Source organism: Phocoena sinus, chromosome 7, assembly GCF_008692025.1.
Source record: "Phocoena sinus isolate mPhoSin1 chromosome 7, mPhoSin1.pri, whole genome shotgun sequence".
In the NCBI taxonomy this organism is placed as follows: domain Eukaryota; kingdom Metazoa; phylum Chordata; class Mammalia; order Artiodactyla; family Phocoenidae; genus Phocoena; species Phocoena sinus.
The window spans coordinates 15,535,706-15,549,900 of record NC_045769.1 but is presented as its reverse complement, the minus strand read 5'-3'; the positions used below and the strand labels follow the sequence as shown (position 1 = coordinate 15,549,900).

Genomic DNA, 14,195 nt, shown 5'->3' with positions numbered 1-14,195 from the left:
AGCATGAAAATTAGAATTGTCAAAACTAAAAGTACTAAAACTTCTGTTTTTCCATCAGGAATCTTGTCTCAGGTTAAACTGACATTTTCCATAGATTTGTGAATAAACAAAACTGAAATAGTAACAAATTCAAGGGGAAAAAATACACACTCAAGTCAGTGCAGCCAATCGCACACAAAGCCTACTACCTTCCCTAAGAAATTATTTTCGCCACTGATTTGCCCAGGAACCACATAACTGTTCTAAACACAAAAATGTTGCAAATTTTCCTTGCCCAAAAGTGGTTTTGAAAAGGATAAATGCATTTTAACATACATAATTTAGTTTGCAACAAACCACAAAAACAAAGGGAAAGAAGTCTGAAAAAAAGCACATACATATGCTGTAATGATCCGATCAAATGCCACTAAAACATGATGAGTTGTTCCAAGTGTTCAAAACGCTCTACAGTCTGTTAAAAAGTTAAAGGTTCTTCTTTCTTTTTTCTACTCAACGACTGCCCTTATTCTATCAGCAGTTTGGCATTCTAGCTCACCTTGTGTTCTTAATTGCAAGGGCGCTCAGCAAATAAAAACTCTGTGAGACTAAGTGACCATGGCTTCTAATTGTGGCTGCAGTCACAGGACTTGGGAGTGCTTCTCAGAGATCCACAGGCTGCAGAGGGCTGCTGTCTGCATGAGAAGCCAGGTTACATGCCAATGTCAACAGAACTCCCTGAGATCAATGTGATGATCAATGAGATGAGTTTCCAGGTTTCTCTCACAGTGGACAGGGCCAAGTTTCTCAAAAGGGAATCAAGTTCTGTTCCACTCTCTACCACCAAACAAAGCGGCACAAAACGAAGTCAGTGGTGTTCATCAGAAAGGACAGAGAGAGATTAGGTATATCTGCCAATGAACTGACATTAGCAAGACTCTCTGGTGAACAGACTTAGCTCAATTATAATGGCAAAGCCACCACGGACTTTTAACTATTAAAAGGTAAACCATATGCCAGAGTAACAGAAGACAACTCAGTAATTAAGAATGACAGGAAATGGTAGCTCTTAATCTGTTTCTTCTTGACTTTTTTGATACTCTGAAGACCTTTTATTGAAGCAGAAAAAGCTTTATGCAAAATAATAAAATATGCAAAATAACAATAAATCTGAGGAAACGATGTAGCTAAACACGCCCTAGCAACCAAATTCCTGTGTAGGGATTTACTTAGGAGATATATATATATATATATATATATATATATATATATATACATATTATATATCTATTAAATTTTAGATGAAGAACTTATACCAACTTTACTGCTGACTTATTTTGACAAGCCACTTCTTTAGGTCTTGGTTTCTTTAACCATTTAAAAAAAGGTAATCATATTTGTCATTATGTAATCAAAACAGATAATTAAAATATAACATTACAATATTCTATTATGAGAGCCAAAGTAAATTCAAAAGTAAACACAAGATGGCCCCTGTCCTCATACAAAATCAAACACCAGTAACAATTTGGCCTAAAAAACTGAACATGAAGACCTACAACCACATCGTAAGTGGTTACAGTTTATGAATGTATTTTCTAATTTGAAAACACACACACACACACACACACACACACCCACACACGCACTCCAAGCCAAAATGATAGACATTTACATATTAGGGATATTAAGTACTAAGTATTATATTGTTTTGGTGCTAAAATATAAAAGGATTAAAATTATAATATCATAGGTTTAGAATGATGAAAATAGAACTTAAAAAAAAGATCAACACATATGAGCTGTATCATAAAAGGTTCCGAGTGGCACAAACGGTTCCAAGTGGAACTTTTCCAAATGCTGAATGCTGTAGCTTCTACCTTCATAAAGTTTCTTAAATCAGTCTTCTCCTCGGTATAGCCTTGGCCAACATTCAAAGTCAAGCCCTTATTCTCACTATAACACCTTTCAACCATTCTCTTCCCCTCTACTCTCCATGCCGCCCAACCTACATAATGCTGCCAGATTAATTCCTTCAAAGTACAGATCTAATCACATCACTCACTTAAGAAAAAAAAAAAAAGCAGCAGCAGCTTCAATATTTTCCAGCTAATTAGCTACAACTCCTTATTCTAGCACTCAGGACTCTAAATGTAGTCCCAAGCTTCCTCCTCACCCTGTAGTCAAACCGAACTGCACTAGGCTATGTTTCCCATCATTTTTTGCCTTTGCTCTGGTGGTCTGCCTTGCTTCCCACCTATTCCTTCGAAGGCCTATGTCACTTTTCAGAAACTCACTAACGCTTTCCCATATGCTCTTAAGAAACCGCACCATCTCCCTCTTTGGAAACTTCAAGGCACTCGCCAAGCTGGTATGCAGTGGTCATTCCCCCTGTAGGTTCCTTGACAGCAGGATCTGTGTCCTACTTATTCTGTCTTCTTGAAGCCTGTCTCATGACAGGGGAACTTAGAGGCTTCTGAGAAATATGTCTAAGGAACTTACTGAGGCAGGAGAGTCATTATATTAAGACACTGGTCTATGGCTTCTAGAAACATCATTAATATAAAAGTTACATATAAAAGTATCATATCCACAACAAATTATGCTCCAATTTACCATTTCAGCTCTCTGCAACCTTTCAAGTAAGAAAAAAAATTATATCTCATATATATGACATAATCTGTTTCAGGAAACAGAGTTTTATTCAGCTAATCTCTATATGAAGTAAAATTTCTGAGAAAAGACTCTGTATAGAAGGTTAAAAAAAATGTGTCACATCAGCTTTCAGGCTGCCATTAACTTGGATGACCAGATCTTAAAGCAGAAATTCTAGAATAGTCAACTGGTGAATGAGTAATGTAAAGCCACTATAAAGACAGGCAACTTGGTCTTGTGGAAAGAACAGTGGGAGGCAGGCGCCCTGGGGTCCCCATGTGTGACCCAGCCCAACTCACTTGGCTTGCCTATCCTTGGCTTCTTCACTTGTCAAATCAGGGAACTGGACTTGATGAACTCTAAGACCCAGTTCCAACACTCTAAAATTCTATAAGCATCACACATATCTTCACTGAATGATTACTAATGAGAGATGTGGTAGAAAATGATAACTCCCTGCAATATTTAATCTTTCAATTTTATAAAAAAAAGATAACTCCACAAATCTTCAACCTAAAAAGGCCATATATTTAGGGTTACTGCATTTTCAAAGAACTTTCCAAATTAAAAAAAAAAATTGAAACAATAATAAAAAACCATCTCTGAGGACCAAGAAAAATACAACTAGGGGAAAACAAAAATATGTCCCCCCAAACCTCACACCAGTATAAGTACTGCTAAATAACACTTTGAAAAAAGTGAACGTTCCAATAGAAATTTAAGATGCCAGATAAAGTTATAAAATTGTCAGGTAAACAGTGGAAATAAAGTGGTAAAATGTTTCTTTCAAGTTGTCTGTGGATCTCTTATCTAATACTGATTCAAGCCATAGGGATATGAAAAGCAAAAATTTCAGGATTCCTCAAACAAGAAACTAGCATTTTAGGAGTATATATACAATTTAGTTAGCCTAACTTCCAATGTCTCTCTTTTTTCCTCTTTTGCCTTAAAGGCTTCAGGCAGGAGGCTCTGAGCACAAGTCATGAGTTCTGGTTCCCTCAGCTTCCAGTTTGGATTGTGGGTTGACCATGACTTGATGGTGCCAGTAACTAGGGGTTACCAGCACTCAGCTGGAACAAAAGTATAATGTGTGGCACTACAAGAGCTCTGAAAAGCATCTTCTCAAAATACTGGAGGGAAAAAGGATATTTCTAGAAAATACTGACAATTAATTGATATGAAGCTCTATCTCCCACCTCCCCCCTAAATCAAAACCAAAAACACTTTATCACAAATAGGGCTTCGCCTCTTCATTATGGGATCATTGACTCTTGACTCAGCTGATCTGTCTCACCTTCTGATGCTCTGATCACATATCCTCCCTTCTTTTCGCCAGGAGGCACATCAAGTAGCTGCATGATTCTGTCCAGAAGCCCATGGATTATCTCAAACCCAGGATTCTTGTTGTAGTAAACAGCACAGAGATGCCTGTAGTTTCTTGCACCTACATCTGAAAAAAAATAAAAGAATTGGTCACAAGGCTACACTGACCATCACTTAAGAAGCTGATTTACCCCAAAACATAAACTCAAGCAAAATCAACAAAAAGGGAAACCAATTAGGAAACATAGACCCAATCAAACTCAGAAAGACAAGATAAGATGGTTTTTCAACCATTAAATTCCCTGAGGTGTTTTTACTTGGGGGAGATGCAGAAAACCCTCAATGCTGGGCCAGGAACAGTAAGGCTTCATTGTGGTACGAACTGGTAAAAAATTTAGCAACATTTTTCAGAACCTTAAAATTTCATACTCTTTTATTTACAATACTATCCAAAAGAAATAATTCTAAATACAAGAATGGATTCATGTAGAAAGATATTACTTCTACACAAAGCGTTATTTCCAACAGTGAAAATCAGAAACAACCCAAATTGGGAAATGGCTACGTAAAGTACAGCACAATCACTCAGCCGAATACTAGGCAGCTAAAAGGCATCTTTATGAAGATTCATCATAATAGAGCTAGCTTACGACAGTAAACATAACAAAAAAGGAGGCCACAAAGTTCAAAAAGAGTCAAAACTAAACTATATCGTCTAAAGAATATCCACAGGTTGGACAACTATGAAACAAAGAAGAGAATGACTATCACAAAGGTTAGCATAGTGATTGCTCTGTGTAAGGGAAGGTAGTTTTGATGGGGAAGGGGCTTAACGTGGATGGTTACACTAGTGTTTGCTTTATAATCTTTTTAAACTGTTTATGTCATATATACACATCACAATTAAAACAGGGAAAAAAAAGCAATTTATGAAGAATCACAGCTATGTAAATATAACCACAAGCCAGAAAACTCCATGCACAGGAAAAAGAATGTAAAGAAATATACCCGAATGTTAATAGAGGTTCTGTTTGGGCAGGAATATTTTTTTCCCCATTTTTCCTTGATTAGTATATTTTTTCTACTTTGAAAATCAGGACAAACTTACACAATGTAATATTTTTTTTTAAATAATTGCAATAATCCAAGTGAACTCTAATAGGTGACTAGATAAACTGGTTCACCCATACAATGGAATACTACTCAGCAATAAGGGAGACTTGATAACTTTGAGGAATCTCAAGGACATGAAGCTGGATGAAAGAAGCCAGTCTTAAAAGGCAATATAAGTGGACAATATAAGTCCATTTATATGACATTCTGGAAAAAACAAAAGTATACCAACAGAGAACAAGATAGCGGTCATCTGGGGTTAGATGTGGGGGAAAAAATGTGACAACGTGGGACATGTGGGTTTTGGGGGTAACAGAACTGTTCTGTATCCGCAGTGATGGTTACAAAAATTTAAAACTCATTTTTAAAAAAATATCCTTATTGGAGTATAATTGCTTTACAATGTTGTTAGTTTCTGCTGTATAACAAAGTGAATCAGCTATACATATACCTATATCCCCATATCCCCTCCCTCTTGTGTCTCCCTCCCACCACCCTCCCTACCCCACCCCTCTAGGTGGTCACAAAGCACTGAGCTGATCTCCCTGTGCTATGCCACTGCTTCCCACTAGCTATCTATTTTACATTTGGGAGTGCATATGTGTCCATGCCACTCTCTCACTTCGTCCCAGCTTACCCTTCCCCCTCCCCGGGTCCTCAAGTCCATTCTCTACATCTGCATCTTTATTCCTGTCCTGCCCGTAGGTTAGTCAGAACCATTTTTTTTTTTGAGATTCCATACATATGTGTCAGCATACAGTATTTGTTTTTCTCTTTCTGACCTACTTCACTCTGTATGACAGACTCTAGGTCCATCCACCTCACTACAAATAACTCAATTTCGTTCCTTTTTATGGCTGAGTAATATTCCATTGTATATATGTACCACATCTTCTTTAACCATTCATCTGTCGATGGACACTTAGGTTTCTTCCATGTCCTGGCTATTGTAAACAGTGCTGCAATGAACATTGTGGTACATGACTCTTTTTTGAATTATGGTTTTCTCAGGGTATATGCCCAGTGGTGGGACTGCTGGGTCTTACGGCAGTTCTATTTTTAGCAAAACTCATTTTTAAAGAAAGATATGCATAGCGTATGAAGACAGACTCAAATTCAGTGGAGATCATTTAACTTTTTAACAGGTAGATACACTTGTGGCCCTTTAATAAATTCTGGAGGAGACCACTGCTCTACACAAACAATGAATGAATGTTGGCTTCGTTTTGCCTTTCAAATCAGGAGAAGAGAAAGAACAAACTAATGTCTATCTGGGAGAACAAACTGAAAATAAAAAGCTGCTTCATATTAGCATGTATTGAGCAAAAGTTCTTCCACAGACTTATTCCCATACTATAATTTGCACAAAATATAGAATGTCTTTTGCCTTCCAGATATCCAAATAAACAAATGAGTATTTTAAAACACTGTACTTTACTGCTAGTAATATAAAAGTTAGCCAATAAATGGGGTAAAAGGAAAGGGAAACTTAGTACCCAGAACTTAGTATCTTTCTGTCAACCTATCTGTCACCTTAATTCTCAAGACACTCATGTAAGCTAGGTTTTATTGTATCTATAAAGTGGATAGGGAAAATAAGATGGGGAAACAAAAGTTCAGAAAGGTTTTGCCCAAAGTCAAGCTAACTGCCTGGAGAGAACTGTAATTAATTACACAGCTAGTAAGTTACCAAACCAGGATTTGACCAGGACTGTCTAACTCTAAAATCCATGCCCTCTCTACTATACAGTAGTAATCTCTAACTCTCTAAAGGATTTAGATGAGATCTCTAAATCTCGAAGGGATTTAGATGAAAATAAACAATATAAGGGCAAGCTTATGTATGAATATATTCTTAGTATAGTCGAAGATGTGCATTCTTGAAATGTTTTTGATATGATACACAGATGTTTTCATTTTCAAAAGTTTTCATATTTAAGAATTGTAGTCAAGCAACTGAAATAAATTATTTTTAGAAGTCAGTTAACTAAAGTTTCTAGCCATCAACAGTACTGTAACTCATGGGAAGTACATTCTGAGTTAAACTTTGGACTGAACATACATAGAGAAATAACTGTTCTTGCCATGTAACATTTCTTAGCACCCACTATGTTCAAAGCACTCCACTAGAGGTCAAAGCCAGCATACAGCCTGCACAGACTAAACCCTCAACAATTATTTTCTGAATAAATGAATAAAGCCTGGAAAGGAAGCTAAGCACACACCAAAAACTCATTAAACAAGGCCAGGACAAGACAGTGGCCACATTCTAAGTCAGCACAAGAGCCAGCTGGTGTCAGAAAGTGAGTACTGTGCCACTGTCACTCTCCATCATTTCCATGAGCAAGAATAAAGTAATCTGGTAACGAAAAGCTATGATCGGAGGTGTCGGAATAAAGATTAATACTAAAACCAGGCAGGCATCAAACATCACTAAATCAACCACATGCATTAACTAAAATGAGGGGCCTGATTGCTCTGTAGGAACACACACACACACACACACACACTCTCTCTCTCTCCTCCTCTCCCCCTCCCTCCCTGCTCAACCCCTCTCCCCAGCCCCCTTCCCTCGAAGGGAAAAAAATGAAATGAAACAAAACTAACTTATCCCTTTCACATTACGGACTTGCTCCTGGGCACCCCTGCCATGTGGTACCCATTTGTTAGTGTCACATGCTTCCACTTTAACACACAGACACGTACTGAAACCACTTTGTAGTCCCATTTTTGCTGTGAGAGAAGAGTCCAACAGAAATGCCATCATTCAGAGAGCTTAGCAACACAAACTGGAAGCTCTATTTTGGTAACCTCTGCCTTGGAATACTTCTGTCCTGATCTCCAAATTATGTAAAACCTGCCTTTCTGATTAAGAGGAGCAACATCTGGTTTAAAGACTTAGAATTAAAAAAAAAAAATTAAGTGATTTTGATGATCAGAATAATGAAGTTACAATAAAAAATACAAGACTTAAAAAAATTATACTCCATTCAAGAAAGGTTTCAGGATGTTGACAGCACACGCATATACAATAATGAGCTATATATTTTTAAACTCAATTTTGCAGTATTTTAAGGAAAGGCCACTGACTTTTAGGGCTTTATACTAAACCCACCATAAGAATTAGATTAAATACATTATTTAGGTGCCCCTCCCAGCTCCCACCACTGATTGGCTGGTTTTTCACATCTCTCCCAAGTGCTACCATTCCCTCTAGACTTGCTTCCTCACATCTTGCTAAGACATTCCCTCTGAATTAGCTGGATTGAATTAAAAGAGAAAATAACCATACACTCAGTTCCACCCAGAATTTCTCCTTGGAGAAACTGCTAGGCATAATAAAATTCCCACTTCCTAGTATTTTGCACTGAGAGACCATATTACATCACAGGAAATTCACTGACTGCATGCCTCAAAATAAGAACTATTTAAATTTCATGTCAAAACTAGGGTTTGTTGGAAATGCCTCAGTTCTTTATAACTCAGTTAACAGACCTCTTGTGTCATGCCATCAAACAATTCTGCTTTTTAAATAGGCCTGCCAAGTATGTCAGCCTAAATTACCAGTGTCTTTCACAGACTTCAAAGTACTGCCTGGAGAGGCTGATGTAAACCACCCAGAGAAGGGGTGGCTGGCTACGATTCTGGAAGCTGAAAGAACATGCCAAGTGATTTTATAAAAGAAGAAAAAAGGGCTATGTGATGTCCCTTAGTAAATGACTATCACATACAACTCAAATTTTTCGAACAGCCTTCTGCTTAGTGTAGATTCTCTCTCACCAAAGTACCAATGATTAAAAGCAAATTAGGGGTGTTAGGCAATGTTATCGTTAAGTGGCACAGAATGCAAAAGGATAAGAGTCTTCAAGAGAAGCTTTCCATCTCTATTCTCACATTCACCAAGAAGCCCAAATGAAGATGCTAGGAGAGGGCTTCCCTGGTGGCACAGTGGTTAAGAATCCACCTGCCAGTGCAGGAGACACAGGTTCAAGCCCTGGTCCAGGAAGATCCCACATGCCGCGGAGCAACTAAGCCCGCGCACCACAACTACTGAGCTTGCGCTCTAGAGCTCGTAAGCCATGACTACTGAGCCTGCATGCTGCAACTACTGAAGCCCACGTGCCTAGAGCCTGTGCTCCACAACAAGAGAAGCCACTGCAATGAGAAGCCCACACACTGCAACAAAGAGTAGCCCCCGCGCACCGCAACTAGAGAAAAGCCTGCATGCGACAAAAAAGACCCAACGCGGCCAAAAGTAAAATAAAATAAATAAATTTTAAAAAAGAAAAAAAAAGATGCTAGGAGAAAGCCTACTGGGAAACCAACAGAGCTCCCAGGGCAATTGGTGGCTGATACTGAGCTTGAGAATAATAGCCTGGCCAAGCTCAGAAAATGAAACAAATCACTTTGATTTTTAGTCTATTCCATCTAAAAAATTTCTTTAATATTGGTACCCATGAGACTAGTATAGCTTATATTACAAATTTTACTTATCTTCAGAAGAAATTCAGAGTAGGCCTAATGATTCACAAAAGCTATAAGAATCCTGTCAAGACATAGACTTTAAAAAATTAGATCTAATATGGGAGAACAGGAACCTTTACACACTCTTGGTAGGACTGCAAATTTGTAAAATATCCTTTTTAGAAGAGAATTTGACAAGGTAGCAAACATATAATATGCATATCTATGGACTGACCAATTCAATTTCTAAAAACACATATTTGTATAAGGGTACAAGGATATTCATTACAACAGACATATTTTAGCAAAAACCTGGTAACAATCTAAACAGTCATCATAATAGTTTGAGTCAATAAATTACAGTATATCCATAAAATAAGATACTGTGCAGCCATTAAAAAGAATGAGGTGGACAGAATGTGTTCATCGGAAAAAAGTACAGAAGACAGAAAAAGCATAATCCTATTTGTGTAAACACCAGAAAGAATTTACCTGTATCTGTGGCTATACAGAGAAATGTAAAACATACGGTTGCATATGCATAGAATGTCTGGCAACTAATTCTAAGAGTAGGATTCGGGAGAAGTTGGATATGTGTATTTTTTTTTTTAATGTGAAAACAACAGAATTACTCTTAATACATATTTGTGAAAGTTCTTAAAGATATTACAAATACATTTTCAATTTTAAAAACAAACATAATAAAACCTAAGAACAATTTTCCTTAAAACACTTCTATATTATGGCACTGAGGTAAAGACTTTTCTTCTTTTAAATAATGCTGAAAGCCAAGAAACAAATGTGAGGAAAAATCTATGACCTTCTCAATGCATGAAGGAAAAGGTTACATCCTTGTGGGTTGGCTTTTATTTCGTTAACATGAACCTGGAATGGATTTTTATCTATTAAAAAAGTACAATATTCAATGCATGACAGAGCACATTATACTCATGTTAGCAGATCTTAACTATGTGAACCAAACGTACTAAAATAACTTTCTATATTAAAAATGATGGTATTCACACAGTTAAGATGCCATCACATATGCGAACGATGCTCCTTCAAATACTGTTAATGTCAATGTTCCTTACACCCATATTTTTTGGATTATTAATTGGAAATTCTACATGCCAAAAACATGAAGTGGTAAAATTAAACTAATCTAGACTGATGACATAAGCTCTCTTCAGAATGCCACATTCCACATGTGGATGTGAGATAATCTTCCATTATTCAGTGGCTGCAGAATTAATGGACAATTTCTCAGAGCTGAAGTATTTTACAAGCTCATAATGAAAATGCTTTCATTGAGCTTTTTATCAAGCAAAGAATTATACAAAAAACTACGAAGACTGGGCCCCTAGAGTTTAGCAGGTTACAAAATAAGACAGATACATGAAAGGTACAAACCGAGAGCAAACAGAAGGAACAAACCAAATCATAAAAGAACAGCGAATTAGCTCTGTTCTATGCAGCCATGGTGGTGCCAGGAGGAGAAAAGAACAAGAATCTTAAATATACTTAAGTTAAAAAAAAATAACTTTAAATGTAAAAGTTTAAAAAAAATTCTAGATTTCCCTATCCAAACTAGGCAAGGTAAGAAGTAGATCTTTCAGATTTAGAAAAGTTTCAGGGAGAATGAGAAATTTTAGCACCTATTTAAGCAGCAACTTGGGGGACAGAGGAAAGGTGGCTTGTTCCAGGGCTGCAGCAACGCTCTGGAGACGCAGGAACAACCTGAGCAATACAATAATTATTAAAACCCAGCAGTTTTAAAATTATTAAAATGCAGTAGTTAAAACTAAAGGGCAGTACGATTATCGGGGTTCTCCACCGATAAATGTCAAACTGACAACTGGATGACTGTATCATGCTAAATTTAAAACACCCTATATACTTGCTTTACAAAGCCAAAGTAAGTCTTCCTTCTTAGGCTATCATTCCTTTTAAACTTAGATTCAACCCCATGATGCATTTTCTCCTGCCATTTTTGTGAGCTTTTAGGCATCCTGGCAGCTTCAGTGACCACTGTGGAATAAACTGTGATGGCAGAATTCAATCTGCGTTTAATAAAAAGCCAGAATGCTGGACTTCACAAAATATAGTTGCATTTCTGGGCATGAAGATTAGAAATTCACAACTGCTCCTCTGAAGTAATTTTTTACTATTTTGTTGATACTTTCTCCTCGACACTGAAAAGACAAACATAACAACTGAAACCAACCAGTTACTCACACAGCAGCCTGATCTGATAGCTTCCGTACAGCTTCTACTGGACTTCCCTGCTATAATAAAGCTGAAAATTTACCCCACAGCAGAGTCTGCATTCAACTTCTCGTTCCAAAGATACCGCCACTCTGCCCAACAAAAGGTATGAATCAGCTTTGTCCCTCGAGTCATGACTAATTTTTTTAAATGTTGCAGCAACTTCAGATCTTACAATTCAATAAATGCAGTGACTGGCTCAGCCTCTTAGAACAGGACTGTGTCTGGCTCAGAGTGGAAATCCTCACACTTGAGGAGGGTGCCTGAGTCCCCCACCGGGCAGCCTGACAGCCTCATGACATGGATGGCCAGTCAGAAAGTCCACGTTAGCATAAGAAACTGTCCGATAAGGTCAAGAACAAAAACACGGACTAGGAGACTTCCATCTACTCTTACAGAAACGCAAGTCAGACAGAATTTGTGGAAGGCATATTGAAATCCAATACAGATTCCTCTTCCATTTCCATTTTGGAAGATACACTTGCCTACACAAAAACCATGAGGCTGAGAGTGTTGGGTTTTCCTTAATGTTACGAAACAAGTTAGTGGCAGCTGTCACTCCCTTCTCTGTGCTATCAGGGCACCTTGTAAACTCCCTTGGCAACTGTTTCTCTCATGTTCCAAGCAGCCCCTGGCAAAGAAAAGGAACTAAAAGATACTTCCTCCCAGTACAACAAATGAGACTGTCTTGCCATACATCTCCACCACTTTTAAACCAGCAGTTCGAGTACCGCCCTCACTAGTGAAAATTTGGGACATTTTCATAGTCCCTAGAAAACTGCTCTGTCATTTCACTTTTGATGGTCTAGATTTTTTCTTTTTTCCTTCAAAATTGTTTCATTATTTAGGAGGAAATGGCTACTGTAAATCCAACAGAGAAATGGTTCCTGGTTCGAGAGACGGTAAAAACATATACGCTCAATTCACTGAAAAGAAGTGGGTGATGAATTGCTCAAAAAACATTCCTGGACTTCCCTGGTGGCGCAGTGGTTAAGAATACGCCTGCCAATGCAGGGGACACGGGTTCGAGCCCTGGTCCGGGAAGATGCCACATGCCGCAGAGCAACTAAGCCCGTGCACCACAACTACTGAGCCCGCGTGCCACAACTACTGAAGCCCATGCGCCTAGAGCCCATGCTCCGCAACAAGAGAAGCTACCGCAATGAGAAGACCGCGCACCACAACAAAGAGTAGCCCCCACTCGCCGCAACCAGAGAGAGCCCACGCACAGCAATGAAGACCCAACACAGCCAAAATTAAAAAAAACAAAAAAAAAAAAACCCCAACATTCCCACTTTCTTAATTCCCACATTAGTACATTTTGGTTTTCTTTTCCTAAAAAAAAAAAAAAAAAAAATAGTGCACAACAGAAGAAAAACCAATTAAGTTCAAAGTTAGGATAAAAATGAGCCCCAAGTGCCTTAGCAAGGTGATATTAACCCTTTAATGGCCAGCAAAGGTTTTTCAATTCATTCTCAAAGAAAATTTCCAGAGACCAAGAAGCTAGGTTTTGGGCCTTAGGGATTGCTAATATGCTGATAGTCAGAGCAAACACCAAACGGTGCTTATTACGTGGCTGGAACTTTTCAAAATACATTTAATTTTTACAAGTCTACTGAAATAAGTGCTATCATTATTCCCATTGTACAAATGAGGAAACTGAGGCACCAAGAAATTAAATTAATTGTCCAAAGTTAAGCAGCTGGTAAATGGCAGAACCATGACTCAAACGCAGGCGCTCTGACTGCAGTCTCTCATGGAACCGCGGTGCTGGGCTGCCTCTCCTGCAGAGTCCTCTCTGTACACCAGATGACAGGCAGGGAGACCACAGGTCCATATTTATAATAATCCATCAGAAAAGCTTCTGTTATGAAATAAAATCCAGGCCTACCTAAACAGGAAACACACTCCACATAAACTAAAGCAAACCTATGCTTTCAAGATGGTAGACTTACTCCACATCTACCACCTCTTATTCCTCAAATCTCATTGATATGACAGAAAATTTTAAAGAAAAACAATAAACCATGATGGTGTAAGACAACAGGCAAAAGTGCTATCAGTTAAAAATGGATTGATGTGGAAAACAGAGCAGAATAATCACAACTAAAATCAGGTATAAAAGAGGTTTGCTACAGAGATAACTACTCTTCCTGATGAAACAAAGTGTAGCAGAAAGACAAATCTTTGAATTAAAAAGTATATGGATGGGGTTTCTGGAACTATCACCAGGGTGATTTGTTAAATGATGGCCTAAAGCACTTGTATTTAAGAACAGCTCTCTTTCAACCTCCAAGCACAGGCCTTCCCAAGAAACACAGAGGAAAAGAAAACCAGCAAAGGCACTCTACCCAGGACTGCAATACAGTAAAGTGGTGTTCCATGCCTACAGCGAAACC

The 14,195-nt window shown here is 38.0% G+C and overlaps 1 protein-coding gene across 4 annotated transcripts in view; it reads right to left on the bottom strand.

Moving 5' to 3' along the window:
- Positions 1-14,195, bottom strand: part of FARSB (phenylalanyl-tRNA synthetase subunit beta) — a 68,544-nt gene that overhangs the window by 19,410 nt on the left and 34,939 nt on the right. For all 4 annotated transcript variants that reach the window (XM_032637196.1, XM_032637195.1, XM_032637198.1 and 1 more), the window contains one exon: positions 3,926-4,081. In XM_032637196.1, the coding sequence (XP_032493087.1) occupies positions 3,926-4,081 (156 nt within the window). The remainder of the gene's footprint in view (positions 1-3,925; positions 4,082-14,195) is intronic.